This window comes from Paramisgurnus dabryanus, chromosome 4 (genome assembly GCF_030506205.2).
Source record: "Paramisgurnus dabryanus chromosome 4, PD_genome_1.1, whole genome shotgun sequence".
Taxonomy (NCBI): Eukaryota; Metazoa; Chordata; class Actinopteri; order Cypriniformes; family Cobitidae; genus Paramisgurnus; species Paramisgurnus dabryanus.
In genome coordinates this window covers 1,906,424-1,933,473 of record NC_133340.1, presented here as the reverse complement: position 1 = coordinate 1,933,473, position 27,050 = coordinate 1,906,424, and the positions used below count along the sequence as shown (strand labels likewise).

Here is a 27,050-nt window from a genome sequence, read left to right as displayed (position 1 = left end):
TAAGAAGACTCAACAGATATATCTTACCAAAGTTGTTGATGTTCCTAAGTGTGTTCCCCGAAGTGTCTCTTAGGAAGCTTCTTAACCCTTGTGCATCAATTTAAAAAAGTTACACATAGGCTCACAGGGGACAAAAATGTTCGTGTCCAAAAAGTGTCATAAAAATATTATAGATTTATATTTTTTTCCAGTTTCACTGATGCCATTTTTTTAACCAGCATCAGCTCTAATCACAATGACCAAACATTCATTAATTTTCAGAATTTTAACCTTTTAAATGCTGGTTTGTTTACACAATGCCACTGCTGTTTTTTTATGAAAAAAAGAAAATTTTTAATTATTTTCAATTTACTAAATGCTAAGCAGATTTTTTATGCATTCATATTTTTTATGCAGTATCAGATTTAAAAAAAAGTTACCTCTCAGGTCCATAAAGGACAAAAATGTACATGTCATAAAAGTGTCATAAAAATATTATAGATTAATATTTTTTTCCACTTTCACTGATGCCATTTTTTTAACCAGCATCAGCTCTAATCACAATGACCAAACATTCATTAATTTTCAGAATTTTAACCCTTCAAATGCTGGTTTGTTTACACAATGCCACTGTTGTTCTTTATGAACAAAAACGACACCGCCTTTGCAGCGGTTGTAGTCTTGTGATATCCAGTACAATATATTTTTTTTCATTCAAACTGTTCACACACGCACACACACACACTCACACACATGCTCACACACACACACACACACACGCACATTCTGGTTTCCATGTTTTGTGGGGACATTTCATAGACGTAATGCATTTTATACCATACAAACTGTATATTCTATTCCCCTTACCTACCCCATTCTCTAACCCCAACCATCACAGAAACCCTTCTACTACTTCACATTTTCAAGAAACATCATTCTGTTTGATTTATAAGCTTGTTTTCTCATGGGGACCTCAAAATGTCCCCACAAGGTCACAAAAATACTGGTACTCCTATCTTTGTGGGGACAATTGGTCACCACAATGTGATAATTACCAGGTACACACACACATACACATAAAATTTTCAGTACACACATACAAACCACACTCTGACATCCATACCAACACACCCACACAATTATAGCTTCGTAATATATCTAATTGGCTCTACTGTATAATATGCAAAAGCAGAAAACAACAATAAAGCGATAATTTGCTTTATATGCCAAACCTAAAAAAATGGCACCATCTGGTAAAAAATAGTAAAAATCAAAATTTTGAAGCCTTGCCAACAGAATGAAAGCCTGTTAACAAAGATTGCATCATTTTATAGTTGAATGGCACCGGGATTAAAAATTGCAGTTTTAATGGGTTTCAATGGGGACATTTTTGTCCAAAAGGTCCTGAGAGGAAGTATTTTGTGTACCTAGTAGAAAATTTATTTTTTAAAGGAAATGAAGGTGAAATATTAAAATTCCAATAAAAATGCACACCTGTGGCACATTTTATGCAGTTAGCAATAACGCAGGCAAAGTTATCAAAAAAACAAAACTGAAAAGGACAAAAATGTCCTCAAGGATGCACAAGGGTTAACATGCTGCCTCTAAGTTCGACGTACAATGGCGCTGTCCCAAGTGAAGGTGCTGAATTATTTGCGATACAGTAGATCACTCAGGGATCGATTTTCCACTTCACGCGAAGGTGCATTACGACGTTAAGAAAGACAACACGTTATATACAAATGGAACATTACTCAAATTACTCCAGTCACATTTATTTTAACATAGTTTAAGTTATCCGTAAAATATAGACTATTAATTAAATTATCAGTAATACGGGTAGACGAACCACCTGTCACTTGTGTCGCTTCTTGACATGGGTTTTGACTTTAAAAAAATATGTTATACACTTTTATACGAATGTTAAGGTACTTAACAATCAGAATTGATTGGCAAGCAGCTGCAGTATTACTGAGGTGTATATGTGTGCATTTATGTAATGTATCTTGACTGTTTTTGATTGTAAGTCAATTATTTTTACAGTATGAATCACCGGCGCCGTCTTTGATTCATTAGTTCTGATACCAAATAAAGTAAACTGCATAAATAGTCCTGTATCCATTGCAAACATATTTTATTATAAGTCTTAAAAATGTCCATAACATAAAATCATTGTCAGCATACCATAGTTTGACTTGTACTGCGCTGCGCTGTTTTTTAAAGACTGCGGCGATAGCGTTTTACGAATGGTCCAGACCAACCTTACGAAAGTGTGACTTACAGAAGATATACTGAGCGTACGAATGTTTTGGGAATTGTGCCATAGAGTTAAGAGAGAGGTTAAGGAATAGGTTAAGGACTACTTGGCGAAAATTGGCTTCAAGGGCTTTTTAAAAAATCTGACGCTGGACACCTTCTAAGTCTGGATTTCGTGAGAATCACCCACACAGAGTTTGAAGTGTTTGCTCAAAGGAAATAATTTCAGGTTTTATAAGTTGGGTTAGAGTGCCACCTAGTGGATAATTGCGGAAATATGGATTGTCGAAAAAACTCCTCATTGGCAGGGAAGTATTTCTCTCAATTGACAGATACTCATTAATAGCGGGGACAGAGTTAAAGGAATAGTCTACCCTTTTGCCATATTAAACTATGTTATTACCTCAACCTAGACGAATTAATACATACCTATCTTTTTTCAATGCGTGCACTGTACAGCGCGTTGTGAATGTGTTAGCATTTAGCCTAGTCCCATTTATTCCTATGGTACCAAAAAAAACTTATTTTGTGGCACCATACTTACTGGTATATCTCCTCATGTAACAGTCTTTAAATAGGGAAAACACGGAAGTGTGTGGTGGCTTCCCTGTTTGGTACCATAGGAATGAATGGGGCTATAGGCTAAATGCTAACACATTTACGACGCACTGTACAGTGCACGCATTAAAAAAAGATAGATATGTATTAATTCATCTAAGTTGAGGTAATAACATAGTTAAATATGGCAAAAGGGTAGACTATTCCTTTAAGATCCTACTGAGTGCCGTCAGATGTGCTTAATTAAAACTTCAGGGAGGTGCTGGCTTTCCAAAGAGAGGCTGCATTGTACATATCTACACTTTAAAAACATAATAGCACTTAAAGTGGTTCACTGGCTCATAATCATAGGGGAACCATTTTAAGTGCCATATAGCACCTATGTAGTACCTGTGTAGCGCCTGTGTAAAACCCTATCGTGCTAAATAGAACCATATTTGGTGCTATAGTGGTGCAATATGACCCCTGGATGGTTCTTCATAGGTGCTTTATAGGTGCTTTATAGCACTAAAAATGGTTTCCCTATGATTACGAGCTTTTAGTACTATTAAGCACCAATTTTTTTAGTGTACCTAGATACACTAACTCTTGAGTAATCAAAGTGTTTAAAGCACGTTTGTCCCCCCTCCCCAAGCACTCACACTACACTTTATGATTTGTAACCGAGTGCACTTATGTCATTAAAAGATGAGATTGTTTTGAAGAAAACTGGAAGATATGTGCGATGAAGTTCATAGTAATTATGAGTTTGGCGTGTCATGTGTTTGGCATATGACATTAAATAACCAATAATTTTTGGAAATGATATCAGCAGACATGACTTCAATAGTTAATTTGGTTTAGAGTGTGCGCCCAAGTTTTCTCCATCTGTTTGGTATTAATCTTGAACTAAAACTATGCTTGACAGAAGGTGAATCCTGCTGTTTGTCTTTTTCACACCTGGCATTAGCAAGTGGTGTATGATATGTTTGTTTAAATCGGGTGTAAACAGCGATCTCTCTCAGGTGACCACCTCAGACAGATGTTATTTCTAGATTACTAGATGAAAAAGGTAAAATGGACAATTTAGGTCGAGTAGACTGACCCACAGAGCCAACCATCTGCTAAAAGACAGTTTGACACAATCAGCTTGCCTCTCAGTGATGCAATAGGTATACAATAGAGATGTCTTTTAACATCAATGCACCTTGAATCTTGTTCTGCTCCTCCGGCCATTAGTTTCAAACTACAAAGTCTTGATTGAAATCTCCTGCTAGGATCTAAACACAAAAACACATGAATCTAATAAAGAGATCTGACAATGTGACAGTTATGATCATTATAGACTTCATTGATTTTGTCTGAATCACCAGTGCCACTTTGCAGGCCTTGAAAAATCAATTTGTGCCATTTACAAGCAATCTTACAGTGGTCTGCAGCACTGCAACGCTCGTAGAAACCTCTGTGATTTACTTGCATTTCTAGACAAATGATGGTGCGTCAAAGAGTTTGGTAATAGCAGTTTTTTCCCAAAGGAAATGACTTATTGATCAATTTAGCATGCTAACTGCTAAAGCCCTCATAAATTCTACCTTCACTGCGCTCAGGTAAATGAGCTGTGTACTATCATCATCCATCTCTTCCCATTGCTGTGGTAAAAAGTTTTAAGGCTTAGCATTAAATAGAGGATCATAGAATTTAGGCTTAACAGTCAATATGTTTCTATATGGTTGTGTTTCATCTATAGTGGCTTAAAGGAATAGTCTACTCATTTTCAATATTAAACTATGTTATTACCTTAACTAAGAAGAGTTAATACATCCCTCTATCATCTGTGTGCGTGCACGTAAGCGCTGGGGCGCGCTGCGACACTTCGATAACATTTAGCTTAGCCCCATTCATTCAATGGTACCAATCAGAGATAAAGTTAGAAGTGACCAAACACATCAACGTTTTTCCTATTTAAGACGAGTAGTTATACGAGCAAGTTTGGTGGTACAAAATAAAACGTAGCGCTTTTCTAAGCGGATTTAAAAGAGGAACTATATTGTATGGCGGAACAGCACTTTTGGGAGTACTTCGACTCGTTGCAGTAACACCCTCCCTCTCCCATTATGAGAGGGAGAAGGGGAGCGGATTTTTCCTGCGAGTTGAAGTTCTCCCAAAAGTGCTGTTCCGCCATACAATATAGTTCCTCTTTTAAATCTGCTTAGAAAAGCGCTACGTTTTATTTTGTACCACCAAACTTGCTCGTATAACTACTCGTCTTAAATAGGAAAAACGTTGATGTGTTTGGTCACTTTTAACTTTATCTCTGTTTGGTACCATTGAATGAATGTGGCTAAGCTAAATGCTATCGAAGTGTCGCAGCGCGCCCCAGCGCTTACGTGCACGCACTAAGATGATAGAGGGATGTATCAACTCTTCTTAGTTAAGGTAATAACATAGTTTAATATTAAAAATGAGTAGACTATTCCTTTAAAGTCCCCATGAAATCAAATTCAAGTTTTTTTTGTATTTTGGTATAAATATGTTTACCTTAAGAAATGAATAAAGTAGTGTGCTCAAAAACAAAAAAATAAAAGAGACAAAATTAGCATTTAAAGATGTGAGCATACAAAACTTAGAGTCTTTCTGCCAGTTCAGATAAAAGATTTTTTACATCATTCTGCGCTTTTCATTAAATTCCAGGCTGTAAGGTAAACTAAATGCTATTGGATGAGCTATCAACAAATTATGTCAACCCAGGGCTCGCAAAATTGTAAAATCCCTGGTAACCCCTCGGGTAGGTCCTCTTTAGTTTTTTGTAGCCCGAAATAAATGCAAGTAGCCGGAATAAAAATACATTAATTTTAATGTAGAATATTGAGATAAAATAACACAGTCTCACCCCATTTCGTCAATATTTGACGACACTTGACCATTCGTCATATGTTGACGTGAAGGGTATACCTTTCGCGTCATTTTTTGACGAATGGGGACTTCAATACTATTACGTCCGTTGCATTCTCTTTCCTATTTTATTACCATTTGCGCGTTCACCACATCTCTTCCTATTTCCGGCGTGACGCTTGAGTTTGTCCCAAAATACGACTCCAGTGTGCCCTTGTGGACTCGCGTCATGGGGTTCCTAAAGTCTGCACTACATGATGTCATCAAAGTGAGTCCACAAATCCGGAATGTGCCATTTAGGACATGGCCAATGTAGGGATGAAATGCGCTCTGTGGAACAGTTTGTTTGTTTAGGGCTATTACAGAAACATGACAGCAACTTCCATGTAAGGAGACCCGTGGTGTATGTAGATTAAAAACAGCTTATTCTAAGGTAATAAAACCAATACAGTTCATTTTTTAAGGTCTTTATACACCACTGGTAATTTAGTTTACCATTTCTGTCAAGAGATCATCCTAAAAGTACACATTGCACTTTTAATTCATTTTAATAATTTGACATTATTTTGACCCCATGTGGTGTTACATCGCAGATATTGTCGTAATTTATATATTTCAAATGCATTTCAAGCTGTTTTTCTTTTGTGACCAAAACAGAGTATAATGTAAAAATTCAGGCACCTTCAAAAAAGTAGTTCTGATAAGACGGCAGATGGAAATTCAAGCTATTTATTTGCAGAGCAAAATGACTGCAGGTCAAAGGAAACCACTGGTTGTCTTATGATTTGCTAGCCTGACGTTGTCATACTCAATTCTAGTCAGAATTTGAGTCTGATACCGCTCCATTGAGCTAAAATTATGAGGCGTGTCTCAACCGAAAAATGCCTCTGCACTCAATTGGATAGACATACGACCAATCAGAGCAACGGAGTGTGTGATGTTGAAATGGCGTCTTTGGCAGCCTGACCGAACTGCTAGTAATTTCGCTACAATGATACTAAAATCATTGTAATTATACTAAGTCTGAGTTAGCGAAGGTACATCAACACCTACTATGTTTACAACATTTCATTTATATCACAACATTAAGTATTTACTAAGTCATACAGTAAGACTATCTCTTACCATTTGAACTTCATCCCAGCGATAGCTACCCATTACGTTGGCTTGAAAAATATCGGAGCCTAGCATGTCCCTCCACTTATTCAGCAGTCACGATTCCAGGCTTCCGAAAAGAAGCTGGCAACGACCGCTAATTATATCCATCTCGTCGTGCACGCCGAGTTGCATCGCTGTGATACCCATTTCAGTTGCTTCTTTAACTTTGTCCTCCATAGGAAGGACGGCGAAAACATAAACAAATGCCTTCGCGTTTCTCTGTTCCTCTTTTTAAATCAATGCTCTGTCGATATCTTTTAGAACAGACTCAATGTCAGAATCCACACATCTGAATTCACCAGCGGCAGCCATTTCATTGTAAACAGATTGAACACACGCGCTCTTTGGTGACGTGGTTGATACGTTACTGTTGATCATCTGTCCATCATCGTATAAAGCCCTCACAATTTGATTCGTCGGCCTGTTTTGGTATTCGCATAGTAGCTCCTCAACGGTGAATCCCCAGACCGATCTTCCCCGTATTTCAAATCGTGGTGGGCGGGGCTAAGATCGGCTGGCACCCAGGCTAATGATTTGCTCAAATTGATGATACCAAATGTGGGTGTAGGTCCACACGGGACAGTTAAGGCCAGGCTTGATGCCAATCATGTTATTAACTAGATTTATAATTTTTTTTTTTGAAGAAAATGTGAGTAGTGCTTGCCTTTTTAATAACCATTGCCATGATGCTAGGCTGTAGTGTGTAGTTGGGTATGTGTTTTTTTGGTATGTGTGTGGTTGCTTACTTGCCCATCTAGTCAAACGCTCACCTCTAAGTCTTCATGATATTCTGTTCTATTATATGATGTATTAGTTTCCAATATTCGCTTCTTTCTTAATCCACCAGGCAAAGTCATATTATTAAGTCTTATCATACAAAATGAAACACATTCAACATTCCTCAATAAACCAGCTGCCATACATGTCTATAGCACATATGGTGCAGGATGGATTATGCAGAAATTTTAATACATACGGGTTGGGTTTGTTCTTTAATTTTTGCATAGGCAGACACCACTTACATTTAAAAACAGTGAGATGCAATGCATGCCCCCTGTTTGTACAGCCTCTCCATCTGTATAGATATTGTTTATGTACAAGCGTGCTGAGATAGAAAGTTCAGTTGGATTGTGTTTCGACCCATAACCTGTCGATATAAGATTCAAATAGATTTGTTTCTCTCTCTTTTACTTGACACCGTGTTTGCATTTTCCTCTTTGGGCGTGTTGAGTTGCCTATGTAAAGTGCAGAGGTTTTAAACCTCTTGTGGAAATTCATTTTCAGAGTGCTGTTGCATCGTGCCAGCATACAGGGACCTTTAAACGACCGACTGTAAATTAGTAGACAGCTGCTAATTTTTATTATAGATCCAGTCTTACTATGTGCCGGTCTGTCTTTGTATTGATGGCAGACAGGAAGTGTTTTACATGCAGAGGGAGCTGCTAAAAGAGAGAACCAGGTGTCGAGCTCTGGAGGAGGAACTCAGTAATCCATTGAATGTTCACCGCTGGAGAAAACTTGAGGTATGATTTTACATTAGCTGTTTATGGGTAACAGTCTTTTAGCTAATTCATATGTTTGGAAAAGTCTTTAATTATGTAGTTTTGCTTCTCTTTTAGGCAAGTGATCCAAGCACCTTCGAGTTGATTCAGAAGATTCACTCTCTGCAGCGGCGACTGATATCTAAGACTCAAGAAGTTGTGGAGAAAGAGCTTCTGCTACAGGTAGGAAACTACTGTAATTGATAAAATGATGATAACATTTTGTTATAACATAAATGTATTTATGTTTAAATGTAAATATATTATAAAATACATTAATTTATCATAATTTATCATTTATTAAATTATGTGTAATTTAAGGGATAGTTCACCCAAAAATAAAATAATGTCATTAATGACTCACCCTCATGTCGTTCCTTATAAGCCCTCCGTACATCTTCGGGACACAGTTTAAGATGTTTTATATTTAGTCCAAGAGCTTGTTGACCCTTCATTGAAAATCTACGTATGGTAAACTGTCCAACATCATCAAAGTAGTTCATGTGACATCAGTGGGTCAGTTAGAATGTGCTGAAGCATCGAAAATAAATTTTGGTCCAAAAACAACAAAAATTATGACTTTATTCAGCATTGTCTTCTCTTCTGCGTCTGTTGTGAAGCGCATGTGCGAGAGCGTGCGTCTCCCTCACTGTGCATTCAGACCGCCACCGGCGAGAGCGTCAATAAAAGCTCTGGCTGCCCTGACAACGACGCTAAAGAAAAGTTGTAGTGGACGCTCTGACGCTCGAATGCATTTTCTGAACTACTCTCAGGCGGAGGTTTCCGCCTTCCGATTGGTTGCCGGTTAACATTTCCGCCTTCCGATTGGTTGCCGCCGAACCGCGTCATATCTCATTACCATAAAGTTGAGCTGATTTCAACTCTCCTCGACGCTCACGCTGTACATGACGCGCCGCTGCTCGCCGGAGCTCGCCGCCGGCTCTAATTGAAAATGAATGACTTCCGACCACTTTGACGCTCTCGCCTGTGGCGGTCTGAATGCACAGTCAGACTGTAAATGAAGCCCGGACGCACAAAAAACAAAAATAAATCAGCTGGGGCGCACCAGATAACACATCATCCGCGTCACTGCAGTCACCTGACTTTAGTCTCGCGCATGCGCTTCACAACAGACGCGAAAGAGAAGACAATGCTGAATAAAGTCGTAATTTTTGTTATTTTTGGACTAAAATGTATTAACTGACCCACTGATGTCACATGGACCACTTTGATGATGTTTTTATTACCTTTCTGGACATGGACAGTGTACCGTACATAGATTTTTAATAAAGGGTCAACAAGCTCTCAGACTAAATATAAAACATCTTAAACTGTGTCTTGAAGATGAACGGAGGTCTTATGACTTTGGAAAGACATGAGGGTGAGTCATTAATGACATTATTTTCATTTTTGGGTGAACTATCGCTTTAAACCTGTGCAATTAATACAAAATAAGGCAACTAGCCATCAGCACTACATTGTATCATTTAATATGGTTTGTTTTATTACAATTCTAAGATTAAGATTGTTTTATGTCATTAATTTGTTTTAGAGAGGCTGCAAATGGAGGGGCGGGGGTGTTGGTGCTCCACTGAAAAGTTTGAGAGCCATTGACTTAAATGCTTTGTTCACATTTATTTGAAAGTGAAGCATACTTCAGTTTCAAGCAAATGTGAACAGAATGTGCTTAAAGGAACAGTATGTAAGAAATCCATCTCAATTAATCATAAAATGGCCCTGATATGTCACTAGACATTAAGAAATCATTTTCATTTCAAATACTTATATCACTGACAACAGTGGTCTGGCCAGGATATTGTAATTTAAAAAGTGAAGTTGCAGCCCTCAACTGATGTTTATGTTGTCACGTTGCTTATTGGCCACCAGTTGTGTGATTGCAGTACCAGTTTTAGCCACAAGTTTTGTTATTGCAGTACCAGTTTTGGCCACAATCCTACATACTGTTCCTTTAATTTTCAAACAATATAAAATTGGCTTGAATCTAGCAGGCAATGCTTTCCAATACTTTCTAAAGTTCAAGTCAGATTACTTTCTGATATTGTCTTCGGTAGTGTTATGTACTCACACAGCCCTAAAATTCAGCTCAAGTTCCCCTATATTGACACCAAACCAAAAATCAGATTATGCTTTCATATAGCTCACCTTTATGATGTTTAAATCCACTTTTACCATCATTGTCCCACCCAAAACAACGATACAACTACAACAATATAAAGGGGGGAGGAGAGAAAGAAATACAAATTGACAATTAAGCGTAGACGGAGTTTGGGAGAGGGAAGGGGGGGGGCAGTCCAGAGTCAATTATGATTTTGTCTGAGCTATTAATGAAATCAAATTATATGAGAATTCATATTTTATTTGTCTAATCTTAATATTAATTTTAATATTTAAAACCAAGAAATCTCTCACTTATCTTAAAATATTGCAGTACCCTTGTATTCACAAGCACAAACTCGAAACTCCGCCTAAGCAATTAAATTACATTTTTTAATTTAAAATCTGAAAACCCTGAAAATTTTAAATAAGCATCTAGTTTCTTTTCTTTTCAAGGATGATCTCTGTTGTGGCTATAGTAAATCCCATTTCATGCAATCTTTGCTCTTCTTTTTGCTATGTAGGCAACAGTGTTTTTCTTTGAATGTGTTGTATTTGGGCCTGTAAATAAAAGCACCCCTTCAGCAATTGAAAGGAGAGTTTTATTATGTCTAGGAAGCCATCAGAAACCTTCCAGGTATCCATTCAATATTACATAAATAAGCAGAGTCTGGCTGGGCATTATTTGAATTGCAGTCTGGAACTACTATAAGCCACAGTCATTTTCCACACTTTGTTATTGTATATTGCGTGTATTATTCATGGGGCACAACAGCACTTCCACATTTCTAATGTACTGTCAGTGCTGTTCATCACTCACACTAGAAACAACATGTTTTCTCAGATGTAGCAGGTGCAGGACTTGAGATCCAAGGAAGTGATGTTCGTTTACGTAAGTGCCACGTATATGTTTGATTAGGTTATGGATTGAGTACAACAAAAGGCACTGTTTGTAACAAAATCGTTTTAGTGATTTATTAGAGGATTTTAATTGGTTTAATTGGTAGAGTTCTCAATTTGTCTGGTAATAACATATATTATGTTCCAGCAGCAGTCATCCCATTTACTCTTATTAGATGGGTAGATTTGGATTGTGATGTTTGGTTTGAAGAGTTTTCTTTTTTAAGCAGTGTTATGTAGCTGAGAAGTAATTGAAATGATAAAATGGGCCTTGAAAATGCCATTACCATCAGAGAGACAGACGCTTTAAAAAGGTAATTTTTTCGCCATTTGTATCCAATGAAGCTTAGCAGACACTAAATCACAATCTTAGGACACAAGCAGCAATTCTCAAACAATTCACGATCTGTTTCAGGTTCACCTTTTCTTAAACCCAATTCAGAACCCATTATCAATATTTAGCCATGATATATGATGTGCAAGAGTTTTTGCTTTTCTTTACAAATAAAGTTATATAGAAACCCTAAAAAAACTTTTTTTAGTTAATGATCTGTAAGAATGTGGCTTTATTAGTGCTGTTCATTGATTTGAGGAACTTTTTGAAATTTGGGTATTAAGTGTTTCAATGCTACAATATATGGTGTAAAAACATGAGTGCTGCCCTCTTCAGGTTGATCAGTGGCTACTGCAGTAAAATTTTCCTGGATGTGGCGGTACCACGTGACGTAAGCGGTACGATGTTGCGTAAGCATAGACTGTAAAAAAAGATGGACGACGCCTGTTCGCTCTCTTCCATTGGTGCAAAGTGAAGTCCCCAGTGTCCCGATACGGCGCTGACATCTTGGGTCTTGAGTCTGCGCAGTAGCGATTTCGGGACCAGTCCTGCGCAGTAGTGAGTAGGAAGTAAAGCCGCGAAATCAAGACCCCGCCCTCACAGAATGCGCATATCACACGATATCACAGCTGTCAATCATGACGTGACACCACCGTTACTAACTAAACACAAACTTATTTTAAAAACAAACATTTGAATGTACACCAGCGTGATAAAAACTACAGTAAAACACAGAAACCAGCTTCGGAAAAAAATATAATTGAAGTGTAATTTTTAGTTGGTCTCAAGTCCCATTGAATAACATGGGGAGGCGGAGTTTATGACCCATACTGGGACCAGTCACTGGGGGGCGATCGAGACGTTTTGGCTTCACTTTTCAGGGTTTGTGCTGCACGCTTGGGCGTAAACAGGTTTAAGCTCACCACGCCCTTGGTATGAGCTGAGTTCGTGCCCTCTGTCTCCATTGGGGTCTTCCCACTTTTCTTGCGTTTTTCAAATATTGCCAGTGGGTGGATTCAGGCTTTGACCAGGGGTTTAGTTACTCTTTAAAGTTTACACAGTGGCCCCCCAAAAAATTACACATTTTAACCACACATTTATGATTGCTTTTGATGCCTTGGTTATAGTTGCCAAAACCTTTAAGGGTCACTTGTTTTGTAAATGCGTGGCCGTGCATGCATACAGCTTGGAGGGACATTGGGGATTAGTGCCTATTTATTCATTTAAAACATAGCTAAAGGTCATAAGCACTTATTATAGTTCTCCGTGGGACCTACCCTGCTGGAAAAAAACAGCATAGACATTTCCATGCTGATCCTTGCTGATTTTTCCAGCGGGGTACGGTGTAGCCTCGTTGTGTTGTTGTTTTCGCGTCGACGTGCACTTACACATGCGGATCGCTAGTTGGCAATGTCCACACCGGGCATTTCATGGTTTATATACAGTATCAAGGCAAAGCTAAAGACAAAGCAGCTTGATTTTGGAGAAGCATCAGCAGTGATGGAGGTAAAAAGACAGCGTATGAGGAAACGCAACGCAGATTTTTTGACCTGACGGGAGGGGTTCTAATGGACCAATCACAGCGTTCGCGGTCCGTGTAGAACGGACACATGGTTACATTTCTGTAGACGTGCGCGTAGGGCTACACACAGCCTATGCATAGTCTATAGCGAAAGTCCTACATGGGACTATAATTCATTATTTACACCATTACTGTAGCTCATTAAAGTCACTAAGCAGGGCTTGGCATATCAGCTCATCTGGTCCGGTCTTAAACAGTCTTGATTGGCTTTCAAAACCAGCTCCATCGTTCAAAAAGTGAAAATTGTGACAGCTCGAACAATATACCATGCATAGCAAATGCTTTTTATTGATGCGAATACAGTATTGCAGTGCCTGTAGATAGACAACGCTGTTGCTTTGGAATAAAATATGCATTATAGATAGACAAAATGCATTTCTTTATGACAAATAAGTGACCGATGATAGAACAGTGTTTTTTTGCAGCGAAACAACCACTAATTGTCCCATTATTTGCATCGGGCAGTGCAATAATAAATGAGACACGGAGCGCATCATGCCGGTTAATATTCGTGCTGGCAAATCTAAATGGGAAATTAGTAGCTTAACTATTTATGCAGTGGCTGCGAGATACGGTCATAACATGACTCATCATGTCATATTACCAGCTGAGGTACGTCGGGAAGGATCATTTCCACCTTAGCAACAAACAGCAGGGTTTATTATGCCCTAAAGTTAGCCTTATATAAGACTCTATTGGTCGCATCACGGTGAGCCATAAGGTCGGCAAAACTTTATCATTAGACCCTGTCAAGTCACATTGAGTTTTCGGAGCTGAAGCTTTCTTTTGGATAGACAGAACGGAAAGCATTACTTTGTATCGCAGGTGATCCAGCTCATACGAGATCACTTCTTTAAATGTTGCAGTCTTTCAATCTCCATCCTTAAGCTAACCTGTTTATGGACACTAACCGTCTTATGATTGTATCCTGCATTTATGACATTTAACAGTAAAACGGTAAAGGTTCCTTTAGAATAACTGAGGGACTGGTGTGAGCAAAAGGCAGCATTTTTTTAAAAAGTTTTTTTCTCTTAGAAGGTTTATATTTTATTGTCATCATTTTGTCAGTGGTATTTTTATTTGACTTTTTGAAAGAAATATTTTTCAAGCCCTTAATCTACTCAGAACTTCTGAGACCTGATGAAATCACTTGACAAGCACATTTTCCCCTATGTTGACTTATTACTTATTGAATATCATATTTCCCCTTTTTTAAAATAGCCAGCTATTTGTTTAGTTTTTTTTTTTTTGTAGTAACATTCTAGAGAGATTTCATTGGTAAATAAAAAAACAGTAAACATCCATCCCTTTTCAGTTTAGGGAGCGATTGTAAATTTACTATGGTTAATTTTGTCCACTTTAACTTTGGGTTTACACCAGCCGCGTTTGAGGCGTCTAGTTTGCCGCTTGAACTTAATTTGATTTCACTCGCTTCACGCGGGCGTGAAATTCTAGTCATCGAGACTTTCATGCGGAAATTCGGGTCATGGGAGAGGCTTCTGCCACTCCGCTCGCTTCTTGTAATCACGTCACTACTTGAGCAAGCTCCTGATTGGTTAACACGGCTCGTTTTTCCGCCAAAGTTCAAATTTTTGAACTCTCGTGTTTCCCGCAGCAATGCTCGATTCCTGCGATTAGTGCAAACTAGATGTGCGAATGAGGTGGAATCACGTCTTTACATTGATTTAACACTGAAATCACCCGCGCTTGACACCTCTACCGCGGCTGGTCTGAATGCAGCATAAAGGTGTAATGTGTGTTTTAGCGGCATCTAGTGGTGATTTCGAAAAAACAACTTTAAGGAAAAATTTACTCGAAACAATTTGCACGAACTTTTTTAAAGTAAAATTTACTGCTTTTTTAAAGTACAAATTACCTACTAAAATCAAATCAAATCTACTTAATAATGCATGAAAACCATTTGTTAAATAATTGAATAAATGTCACTTAATTATTTTTATTTTAGAAGTTAGATTTATTTGAATCGTTTAATCGTAAATAATACAAGAAAATATATAATACGACTTACTATTCTCACACAGTTCATTTTAGACATTAATCAATTGTGTATTTATCATCATTTTACTTAGGACAATCTAGTTCTCAATAAATGTTAATATTACTATGTAGAAATTGTGAGGGTTAATCTAATATATTTTACTACACAAAAAAGTTTGTTCTTCCATGTAAGGTGAATGGTGGTGTATGTAGATAAAAACTGCTCATTCTTAGCAGCAACGCTCAGCATAGACGATGCTCAACCCCGCGTATGCATTATACCGCAGTGATAGTTGAGGCGCTATTCGCGTTACTATTGTTACTTACAAACTCCTCTCACGTGTTTGCCAGTGCGCTCTCCCTCAGGATGCGTGCATCACGTGCAGACCCATCAAACACAACCTGCATTAACAAAACGAAAGCTTTTCACATTTGCACAAAAGGTAATAATTTTCTGATTAATTCTAATGTTGCGTTTACACCAGCCGCGGTAGAGGCGGCAAAAACGCGCTATTCGCGCGTAGTTGGACTCTTGAACATTTGAGTTCACTTGCTTCATTTGCGCGTGAAATTCTAGTCATTCGAGAAATTCACGCGGAAATTGCAGACTCCGCTGAGACTCCTCCACTCTGTCAGGATCCGTCCGAAATCATGTGTCTAGTCTTTGTGTTCGGGGTCCTGGCAGTACCATGTTTATGTGGGAAATGTGTGGTTTTAGTATTGGTTTATTCTGACCACGCATTTCCCGGGTCTCGTCAATTTTTCCCCGATCCCTTATTTGTAATGATTTCCAGGTGTATGTAATTTACTTTCTCCCTATTTAAGAGTCCTTGTGTTTGTAGTCCAGTGTGCGTTCGTCTTGTTACCATCCCTGTCGTGTTCTAGAGTCTTGCCTTGTAAGTATTAAGTATATTAGTCTAGTTAGTTATCTGTAGTTTTATGTTGGTTCCTGTTTAGTTTTATGTTAGTTTAGTGTTGTGTGATCCTGTCTTGTTTTACCCCCTCGTGGGTTTTTGTTTTCCCCTGTTTGTCAATAAATTATTCATTTAAAGTTACGTCTGCATTTGGGTTCATTCTGTGTCTGAAATCCTCACACACTCCGCTCGCTTCCTGTAATAACGTCACTACTACAGCAAGGTCCTGATTGGTTAATGCGGCGCGGGAATCCGCAGAAGATTTTTCACGCTTACCGCGTGTACCGTGTAACGGAAAAATAATGTGCTTGTAATCGCGTCTTTGCATTGACTTAACATATTAAACACCCGCGCTTGCCGCCTCTACCGCGGCTGGTGTATACGCAGCATAACAGTCTGACTAAAACAAAATTAAACAAGCTGTTAATAAGTTCTCTATCTTCTAAATATCTATCTTCTAAGTATAATAATTTAATGGTGTGGTCTCTTACTCTGTCATGCATGTATAATATACCCACTGCTATCCTGCAGTCAGACGTGCCAATGTCTCAGCAATTTCATTATTTTTATGTTTGCCGTTGAAACGATATACTTATGCCTACCCTTGACCAGAAGAAAGATATGTGCTAGGCCTAGATGGTGCAACAGGTGTAAATTCTACATAGGACGTATTGCGCATTTTACGTCCAGACTGGTCTTACGACCGCGTGTATGCCCAGCTTGTGCAACCGGCCCCAGATGGTTAACATAAGTTTTGCAGATTTTCACTACACTAAACTAAAATGACCTTACTGAGGTTATAACTATATATAGCCATACACAAAACATGTTGATTCTCACTCTAAAATGTCACAGTGACTCGTCTGTACTCATTCGTGACAGAACCTTCGCTACGAGGAAAAAAATAATATAGCCATTGTGGCTGTCAACATCTTCTCCGGCTGTCAAGGGAGGGTGTCACCGTCGTATGAAGGCACAAGCCAACAGACATGCAATTGTCGTCCGAGTTCTTTGGCAGGGAAAGCTGTTTTGGGACTGTGAAACGTGTGTTCCCGTCACTGTCACTCAGAGTACGCCTTTGAATTCAGTGACACCGAGCACACCTGTTTGCTCGCCGTCTTCTGATCACTCTGGCTGTCTAGCCCACCGCAGGCAAGCGGGTTACTTAAGGTGTTTTCGTAAGGCACATACCATGACTTTCTATTTGGTTATTAAATGCTATTTATCATATGCTGATTAATGGCATGAATCTAAATGCATTCCATATAAAAGCTCCCAAAAATAAGGATACATTTAAATAATGTCAGGTAAAAATATCCGTTTTGTTTATTTGTGCTCTGTATAGCTGGTTTTGTATGCAGGAGTCCTTTGCTGAGAACTGATGCCTATAGACAGGCTCCTAAAGGTGTGCTTGGGTGGTTAGAGAGTGGGAGAAAGAGAGCGAGGGGGTGAGAGATGAGGTTTTAAATGTGATTATTGGAATAGAGCCAGGTTTATATTCGTTTAACTTGGAGAAAGTGGAAAATCCTATACAGTGCTATGAAAAAGTGTTGGCCCCTTCCTGATTTTTTACATGTTTGTCACACTTTAATGTTTCAGATCATCAACCAAATTTAAATATGAATCAAATATAACACAAGGTAAACACAACATGCAGTTTTTAAATGAAGGTTTTTATTGTGAAGGGAAAACAAAATCCAAACACACATCGCCCTGTGTGAAAAAGTGATTGTCCCCTAAACCTATTAACTGGTTGGGACGCCCTTAGCAGCAACAACTGCAATCAAGCGTTTGCGATAACTTGCAATGAGTTTGTTACAGTGCTGTGAAAGGGGTTTTGGTCCACTCATCTTTACAGAATTGTTGTAATTCAGCCCCATTGGAGGATTTTCGGCTTTTTAAGGTCATACCACAGCATTTCAATAGGATTGAGGTCCGGACTTTGACTAGGCCACTCCAAAGTCTTCATTTTGTTTTTCTTCAGCCATTCAGAGGTGGACTTGCTGGTGTGTTTTGGATCATTGTCCTGCTATAGTACCCAAGTTCGCTTCAGCTTGAGGTCACGAACAGATGGCCAGACATTCTCCATCAGATTTTTGGTAGACCGCAGAATTCATGGTTTCATTGATCGCAGCAAGTCTTTCAGGTCCTGAAGCAGCAAAACATCCCCAGACCATCCCACTACCACCAACATATTTTACTGTTGGTATGATGTTCTTTTTCTGAAATGTTGTGTTAGTTTTACGCCAGACGTAATGGGACACACACCTTCCAAAAATTTCTAATTTTGTCTCATCAGTCCACAGTATTTTCCCAAGAGTCTTGGAAATCATCAATATGTTTTCTGGTTAACCCGAGAAGAGCCGTTATGTTCTTTTTGATCAGCAGCAGTTTTTGTCTTGGAACTGCGCCATGCAGGCCATTTTTGCTCAGTCTCTTTATTATGGTGTCATGAACACTGACCTTAACTGAGCCAAGTGAAGCCTTCAGTTCTTTGGACGTTGTTGTGGGGTCTTTTGTAGTCTCGCGTAGCCAGACCTTCAATACTGACGGTCTGGTGTTTTTGCTGCTTTTTCTGGACAAAGCCTGCCTACGAGGCCGTTTGACCGACATGTCAAACAGCAGTGTGTTTCATTTTACTTACTTATTCATTTATCCACAGTGACTTTCAATTGCTATATATGTCAGAGGTCGCACGCCTCTGGAGCAACTAGGGGTTAAGTGTCTTGCTCAGGGACACAATGGCATAACCTTTTCCAGACCTTTTGATAGATCTCAATTAATTTATTTCTCTTTGTTCCTGAATTTCTTTGGATCTCAACATGATGTGTAGCTTTTGAGGATCTTTTGGTGTACTTCACTTTGTCAGGCAGGTCCTATTAAAGTGATTTGATGATTGCAAACAGGTGTGGCAGTAATCAGGCCTGGATTTGGCTAGAGAATCTGAACTCAGGTGTGATAAACCACAGTTCAGTTATGTTTTAACCAGTGCAGTGGGGGGCAACGGCAACTTTTCCACACATGGCCACCCGTGTTTGCATTTTGTTTTCCCTTCATAATAAATAATCTTCATTTAAAAACTGGATGCTGTGTTTACTTGTGTTATCTTTGATTAAAGATATCTTTCATTATATATAAATATATAAAAATCAGGAAGTGGGCCACACAATTTTCACACCACTGTACATTTTACAAGCTATGTTTTTCTACTCAGCAGGCCAATGCACAATTTTAACTATCATCATCTAAAATCTGGCAACATCGTGCCTCAGGCGTACATGTGATACGCTTTGCTGTCAGTCATTTTATCTATAGGTTTTCTATTAATGGGGTCGTTTGCATTGCTATTCAAGGTGACGTGCTAATAAAAACCAGGGTAACTGGCAGGACATACTATATTATTTCACATTTTGTCAGTTTTGTATTGTATTTTGGCTGAATAAATTCAAAGGTAGAACGAGCACAAATGCAGACAGCATGAGATTAAATGGAGAACCATTTTTTATGCGTTAATTTTATGCTATTAAGTGTATTCCTTGTTAAATGTCACAAAGACGTGCATTATACATACTGGCTATTATAATTACTGAACCCGAACCTGTAATTTCTTTCAGTTTGGCATGCAATCTGAGCAGAAACAATCATTAAGGTTTGTGTCATATGTATCCGCTTTATATTTAAGATGAATAAGCAATAAACAGACAGGATGCCGGACTTCTTTCTGTCAAGCACACATGTACGATAAGTGCGTTACCATTATCAAAGCTCTGCCCACGCAGGGCCATGAAATATGTGTTTCGGATGCTGAAGTGATGTATTCTTTGATAAAACACAACTAGCGCAGGTGTTTGCGAAACAGATGGAGAGAGAGGGAGAGCTGGTTAAAGGTACAGTCAGAAAGTGGGTTTGATCTCAGCCTTGTTGTGATCCTATAAAAGTCAGTGTATTAAAGTCCAGACCCCTCTGTCATAAATCATTCATGCACTCACTTTCTTTCTATCGCACACTCACTTCACTATTGATGGAATTATGAAGAGAAGCCCACCGTGTCAGTGAAGAAAAAGAGAGAAAATATCTTGAGAAAGCTTTAGACGAAAGATGCAGTAAGCTTCCGGGCTTTACAATAAATCTATATTGTGAGAGTGTGTACTTGTGAGTAATGCGTAATGAGAAATAACTATTTTTGGGGTCACCAAGGCCATGAGCGTATCTCCGTCTGGCACGCTGAGCTTTCGTATCTCGAACGATCTTCTTTCAGCCGCCTTAAATCTTCTGAATTCATGATTTCTCCTGTGGCGCATCATTTATATTCCATTGAAAATTCAAAGCCTTTATATTAGTGATTATTTAAAACAGCAGTCGGTCTGAATCTATTAGCATTGATGAGTTCAGACTGTGAACTCCCTCTAATTAGCAACGTCCACGGTTGTATATCTGTGTGTTGTCGAGTGGGACGTGTCATTACGTGGTCAGCGCTGCGATGGATCTTGTTTATCCATCTTGTCTTGACAATTAGGACGCACTTACGAAACGAATTAGCCGTCACTTTAATGAATCTAATTGTTGAGCTATCCCTTTTATGTATAGTAAGACTGAAACAATTATGTTGGTATGCTTGTGATCATCTGAGTCATGTTAGTGGTCTCTATAGTTCTGTTTTTGTCATGATCCTGCCAGTCTGTCATAGTTATTCATAGTTATTCATGATCATGTGGCAGGATCATGGTGGTACCAATGTTTTGTGTGACAGCAAATAGGCTTGTTCGACTTCATGCGGCGCCGCAAGAACCGACAGCCGGATGACTTCAAACTACCGCAAGAATGATTCAAGAAATCATATTTCGTCTCACTCTTGCGATACTTTGAAGTCATCCGGCTGTCGATTATTTCGATGCCGCATGAAGGCGGACAAGCCTATTGGCTTTTTGTTTGGGTAGTGTGCTGCCGTGTCTTGTCTCTGCCCCGCCCCCTTGTTAATGATTCATTATTGGTTAACTCCACGCACCTTGTTAAGTTTTCATATTTAAGGCCCCGGTGTGACTTGTCCTGTGCTGAATCGTTTTGTATGTTTTGTATGTTTGACATTGTAGTCAAGTCAAGTCAATGATCAAGTCAAGTCAATGATCAAATCAAGTCTAGTCAATGATCAAGTCAAGTCTAGTCAATGATCAAGTCAAGTCTAGTCAATGATCAAGTCAAGTCTAGTCAATGATCAAGTCAAGTCTAGTCAATGATCAAGTCAAGTCAATGATCAAGTCAAGTCAAGTCAATGATCAAGTCAAGTCAAGTCAATGATCAAGTCAAGTCTAGTCAATGATCAAGTCAAGTCAATGATCAAGTTAAGTCAAGTCAATGATCAACTCTAGTCAAGTCAAGTCAATGATCAAGTCAAGTCAAGTCAATGATCAAGTTAAGTCAAGTCAATGATCAACTCCTGTCAAGTCAAGTCAAGTCAATGATCAAGTCAAGTCAATGATCAAGTCAAGTCAATGATCAACTCCAGTCAAGTCAAGTCAATGATCAAGTCAAGTCAATGATCAAGTTAAGTCAAGTCAATGATCAACTCCAGTCAAGTCAAGGATCAAGTCAAGTCAATGATCAACTCCAGTCAAGTCAATGATCAAGTCAAGTCAATGATCAAGTCAAGTCAAGTCACAGATTAACTCCAGTCAAGTCCAGTCAATGATCAAGTCAAGTCAATGATCAAGTCAAGTCAATGATCAAGTCAAGTCAATGATCAAGTCAAGTCAATGATCAAGTCAAGTCAAGTCAATGATCAACTCCAGTCAAGTCAAGTTAATGATCAAGTCTAGTCAAGTCAATGATCAAATCAATTCAATGATCAAGTCAAGTCAATGATCAAGTCTAGTCAAGTCAATGATCAAGTCATAGTGTGTGCTCGTCTTGTCCATTTTAGTTATCTGTTTTGTTTTTTTGCCCCCACGTGGGCGTTTCTTTGGTTGATAAACCCTGTTGAGTTCACCTTACCTGCAATTGGGAGGTTAAAAGAAATAAATAACCCAAAAATGAAAATGTCCCCATATTTTACTCATCCTCAAGCCTTTCTAGCTTCAGGCAAACATCCTGGCTCTTTTCAGCTTTATAATGACATTGGATAGCGCCCCATTTTTAAAGCTCCAAAAAGCACATCCATCAATCAAAACTAATCCATATGGTTATTGAATGTCTTCCGAGCCGAACCAATAGGTTTTTGTAAAAAAATATATATTTTAAAATTTATAAACTATGGCTAGAGATGTGACAAAAACTCATCGCTTCACTTCAGAAGACATTTAATAACTTTATGGATTAGTATTTGATGGATGGATCTGCTTTGGGGCACTATCCAATGCTAATAAAAAGCGAGTAAACATTTTTATGGAGTTCCTTTAACATGCGTCCTTAAGGGCTCGTTATAGTTGTGCGTAGGTCCTACGGCGTAGCCGCGACGGCGTAGGTTCCACGTCGGTTTTCATTAATACTTTTGCATTGTCGTCCGCGTCGACATGCAAACACACGCGCAGACTGCTGGTAGCCAGTATACACGCGTGTAACCACAGTAGCAGCGCGACCGTCAAAGAAGAGGAAGGCTGGTAAGTTAACCCACAAATGTAGAAGAATCAGCAACTTGTTGTGTATGATTTGAGAAGACAAGCAATGATGGAAGTAAATAAACAACGACTTTTGTTGCAGTTTAAGTTAAATCACTCCTCAACTTCCGTCGTAAACGGAAATACCTATGACACAATTTTTTTCCACCTGATGGGAGGGGTTCTGGTGGACCAGTCACAGTGCTTGTGGTCCACGTAGACCTGACGCGCTGTTAAAAATTTTGCGAGGTGCATGTCAGACTACGCAGAGCTACGCACAGGCTACAGATAACCAACGGCGTAGAGTTTACGCATAACTATAAATTGGACTTTAGATCGCACAAATTTCCGTGGTATAGTCATGGAATATTTTGCTCATTTATCCATGTCATTGTCACAGATCTCTGCATTTTTCCGTGTTCGTACCCCAGACTTTCTTTTACGTTTCAGTTTCATGTATTGGTTACTCAATTGTTTTTCCTATTTTCTTACCATTGTCGCTTGGGTTTGGGGTTAGAACGACTTTCTGTTACATAAAATGACATCCAAACCTTCCCAATGAAGTGCTTCAGTGTGTACCATAGCTGTCATTTGTTTTACTCCGTGTTTAACGGCATGTTGTGTTTGTTTTGCGGTTGCAGGAAAAGGAGAAACTCTACATTGAGCTAAAACACATCCTGGCACGACAGCCCGGTCCAGAAGCCGCTGAGAAACTGCAGGTCTATCAGCGGACACTCCGCGAGAAGACCAAACAGCTGAAGGTACTCATCTTATTTCACCTCATTTTAGTTGGTTCTTCTCTTTTCTCGTCTTTTAAAAAAATGAATTATAATTAAACAACATTTTATTTGTATGTGTCTGCTCTCACTCTCTTTGAATCACAGATTCACACTGACAGTCTTCTAAAAGCATAAATCACTCCATCTCCCTTTTTTCCCTTTTTCCCCTTTCCCCCTTTCTCCATAACACCAAATGAATAATTAGTTACCTCAGCACTTCATAAGGAGTTCAAGTCCAGTTGAAGACAGCATCATCATTTTAAATGATTTAGTCTTGTTTAAGCCGCCTCGTTTCTGCCCCATAAAAAGGCAAGAAATAAGAGCAGTTAAAAAGTTACGAGTCTCTACTGCGCTTTAGGTGACCTTATAATGTCCATATGGCTTTGATATAAGTTGACGTTTAAGCACTTTTTATGATCGCTTTTGTCATAAAATGACTACAATTAGGATTCTAAAAAAAATATTCGGCAACCCAGAAACCGATTTGGGATCCTAAACCGAGCCAAACCGATAATGAAAGGTGCTTTCGCCGTTCGTTAAAGAAATGTCTGTAACTGACTTTAAAGACTTTAGGCCCCTTAGCTCAGCAGAATCTCAGAGCGGTGATCTATTACAATATCTGCAGCGCGGATTATAAAACTCTCTAGCGCCCCTGAGCTCTGCCCAAAGGTACAAGTGTTGAGAGTTTAACTTTCTGAGAATTTATTACCATCCTTAAAATGAATTGTGCACCACCAACGTCACTGGCAGAGCTCTGAATAAACAAAGCTCAAACCCAAACTTCAGCATAATTAACATTAGAATAGAAGCTCTGCTAATGAGCCAAGGTGAAATTCATCCCACCCTTTGTTTTGATTGAAACCCAAACCCCCAGACCAGCGCCTTTGGAAAATGAATAATTAACCCTGGTCCTTTGACTCCCGTGCTTGTTTAGGAGTTGTTGCTTTTGTCCATAAAATACCTACGCGAATGTGAGTGTTGTTGGAGGTTATGTAAAAGCCTTGCGGCACATGGAGCGTTTTTGCTAATTAAGATATTATGGGTATTTTTTGTTTGAAAGTTGAAGAATGAGCTTTTGCAGGTTCACCATGGCAAGCTTGCAAATCATTTGAGCTCCAAGAATTTGTTGCAAACCTTTGTTGGCAACAATGAAGAGTTTGGCATCAAAGTATTTGATAAATATGATCTGCTGATACTGGCAAACCTTTTTACAATAAAAGACAATTCATTTATCACAACTGTCAAACTATCATCCAAAGTGAGTATTCATGTTGAATGTTATGAATGGGAGAAAAGCTCAAGCGAGTTAAAATGAGAAACTTACCAAATCTTACCAAAAACTTTTGAAAAGCCCTTTGTGCTGAATATACTTTCCAAATCTTACAGTTAAAGGGCCAATATTATGCCAATTTTAACAATATGTAGAAGTCTAGCTGTTTTCATGTCTGTACCTTTAAATGCAAATGAGCTACTGCTTTTATTTAAAATAGATTGCATTCCTGTCAATACAGTCTTGGACGATAGTATCGTTAGACGCATTAGTGCTACAACATGCTAACAAACACATTTAAAAAAGCTTTTGGGTAAAATGAACCAGTTAGTCAGTGGCTGTGGGCGGGGCTTTGTGTGTGACATCACATTAACAAGGGAATCAAAACAGCAAGTCTAATGAGACTGTGGTTTAATGGGGATTAATAAATAATGGGAGGGTGTATATTTTTTCATTGTGAGGTTGTAGGGTCAATACACATTTAAGTCCAAACACCTTGTAAAAGTAGACTTTGCATAATATGGGTCCTTTAAAGGGGACATATCATGAAAATCAGACTTTTTCCATGTTTAAGTGCTATAGTTGGGTCCCCAGTGGTTTTATCAACCTAGTAAATGTGAAAAAGATCAACCCAGTAACTAAACCATTCTGTGCAAGCATGTGAAAAAATAGGTCATTGAAATGTGGCTCCCCTTGTGATGTCAGAATGGGATAATACCACCCCTTAATCTGCACTATTCAAACGCAACACTGCCATTTAGTGCAAAGATCAACTCATTTGCATGTTAAAGGACACACCCAAAAACGCACATTTTTGCACACACCTACAGATTGACAATTTTATCTTGCTATAATAAATTATCTATATGATATTTTGAGCTAAAACTTCACATATGTACTCTGGGGACATCAAAGATTTATTTGACATCTTAAAAAAGTCTTGTGAATGTTGCACTTCTGACACTTACCATACATGTAAGGGATTTCTTCATTTATTAATCTTTGCTCTCTCACATTTATTCTATTCCCTCTCTGGCAACTACTTTCCGCCTCCTCCTCGATTTATGTGATCGGTGAGCTTTGGGCCATTGGGTCACCGGCACAGTGTGGTTGCATTGGAAGAATGACAATTAGAGCTTGACTTATATGTGCAAAGACTGACAGAGATCAATGGGATTCACTTGAGAAAATCTCACTTATTGAAGAGACTGACATGACCACCTGCTCCAGCAAAAACGCATCTTCATTGATAGATTGTGACTGTTTCATCACACGTGCGTCGTCTGAAACCATCTATAGGGTTGAGGAGACGCTTTAAAGAAATTGACAAATGTACATTTAGCGGCTTCGCAATATTTCGATGGTTTGTGATGTAAGCAAGCACAAAAATATGGTATTATAAAGCATTAATCTGAGAGATCAGCGATTTTACTGTGGTAATGAAGTATTAGTTTTTGTTTATGGTGAAATCTTTGTAATATAGAACCTTGAGTTGCTGCTTGAATAAATAATTAAATCGTCTTTAAGTAATCATTGCATTTCTAAAGAATTGTCACGATAATTTTTTTGTTAAATAACATATTTTGGGGTGAAACGGATATTACAGACATATTTTGTAAGATTTATAAGAAATTTAAATAAGTTTATAGGAACCTTGTGTGATAAAATCACAGTCAACATTTGAAGTGATCAAAACCTTTCATAAAAGTTGTCCTAAAACCAAAATGTGTACACATTCTTGTCATAGGACAACTTTGATTACCTTTTTTGATCCATTTCAAATGTTGACTAGTATATTTCCGATAACACTTTGCAAAAAGCTTGTATTTGTTAACATTAGTAAATGCATTAGCTGTCATGAGCAATATAGTTTTTCAGCATTTATCAATTTACTTCATGTTACTTCATTGTGCATTTATGAACAGTAACAGTTACAACATTTGATAAAACATGTATTGGTAAATGCTGAAATTACCATAAAGAAAGATTAATAAATGATGTAGGAGTTTTGTTCATTCACGTTAAATAATGTGTTAACTAATATAAAAAATATAGGGCCCTATTTTAACGATGTAAGTGCATTGTCTAAAGCGCACAGCGCACGGTCTAAATGGGCGTGTCCGAATCCACTTTTGCTAATTTAACGGGAAAAATTTATTGTGCACCAAGCGCATGGACGAAAAGGGTTGGTCCTATTCTTTTTAA

General features: G+C 38.5%; 1 protein-coding gene across 1 annotated transcript in view; it reads left to right on the top strand.

Moving 5' to 3' along the window:
• LOC135786148 (cilia- and flagella-associated protein 58) overlaps nt 1-27,050 on the top strand; it is a 138,309-nt gene that overhangs the window by 81,476 nt on the left and 29,783 nt on the right. The window contains exons 16-18 of the mRNA XM_065295840.2: nt 8,234-8,345; nt 8,442-8,546; nt 23,438-23,557. Of these exons, the coding sequence (XP_065151912.2) occupies nt 8,234-8,345; nt 8,442-8,546; nt 23,438-23,557 (337 nt within the window). The remainder of the gene's footprint in view (nt 1-8,233; nt 8,346-8,441; nt 8,547-23,437; nt 23,558-27,050) is intronic.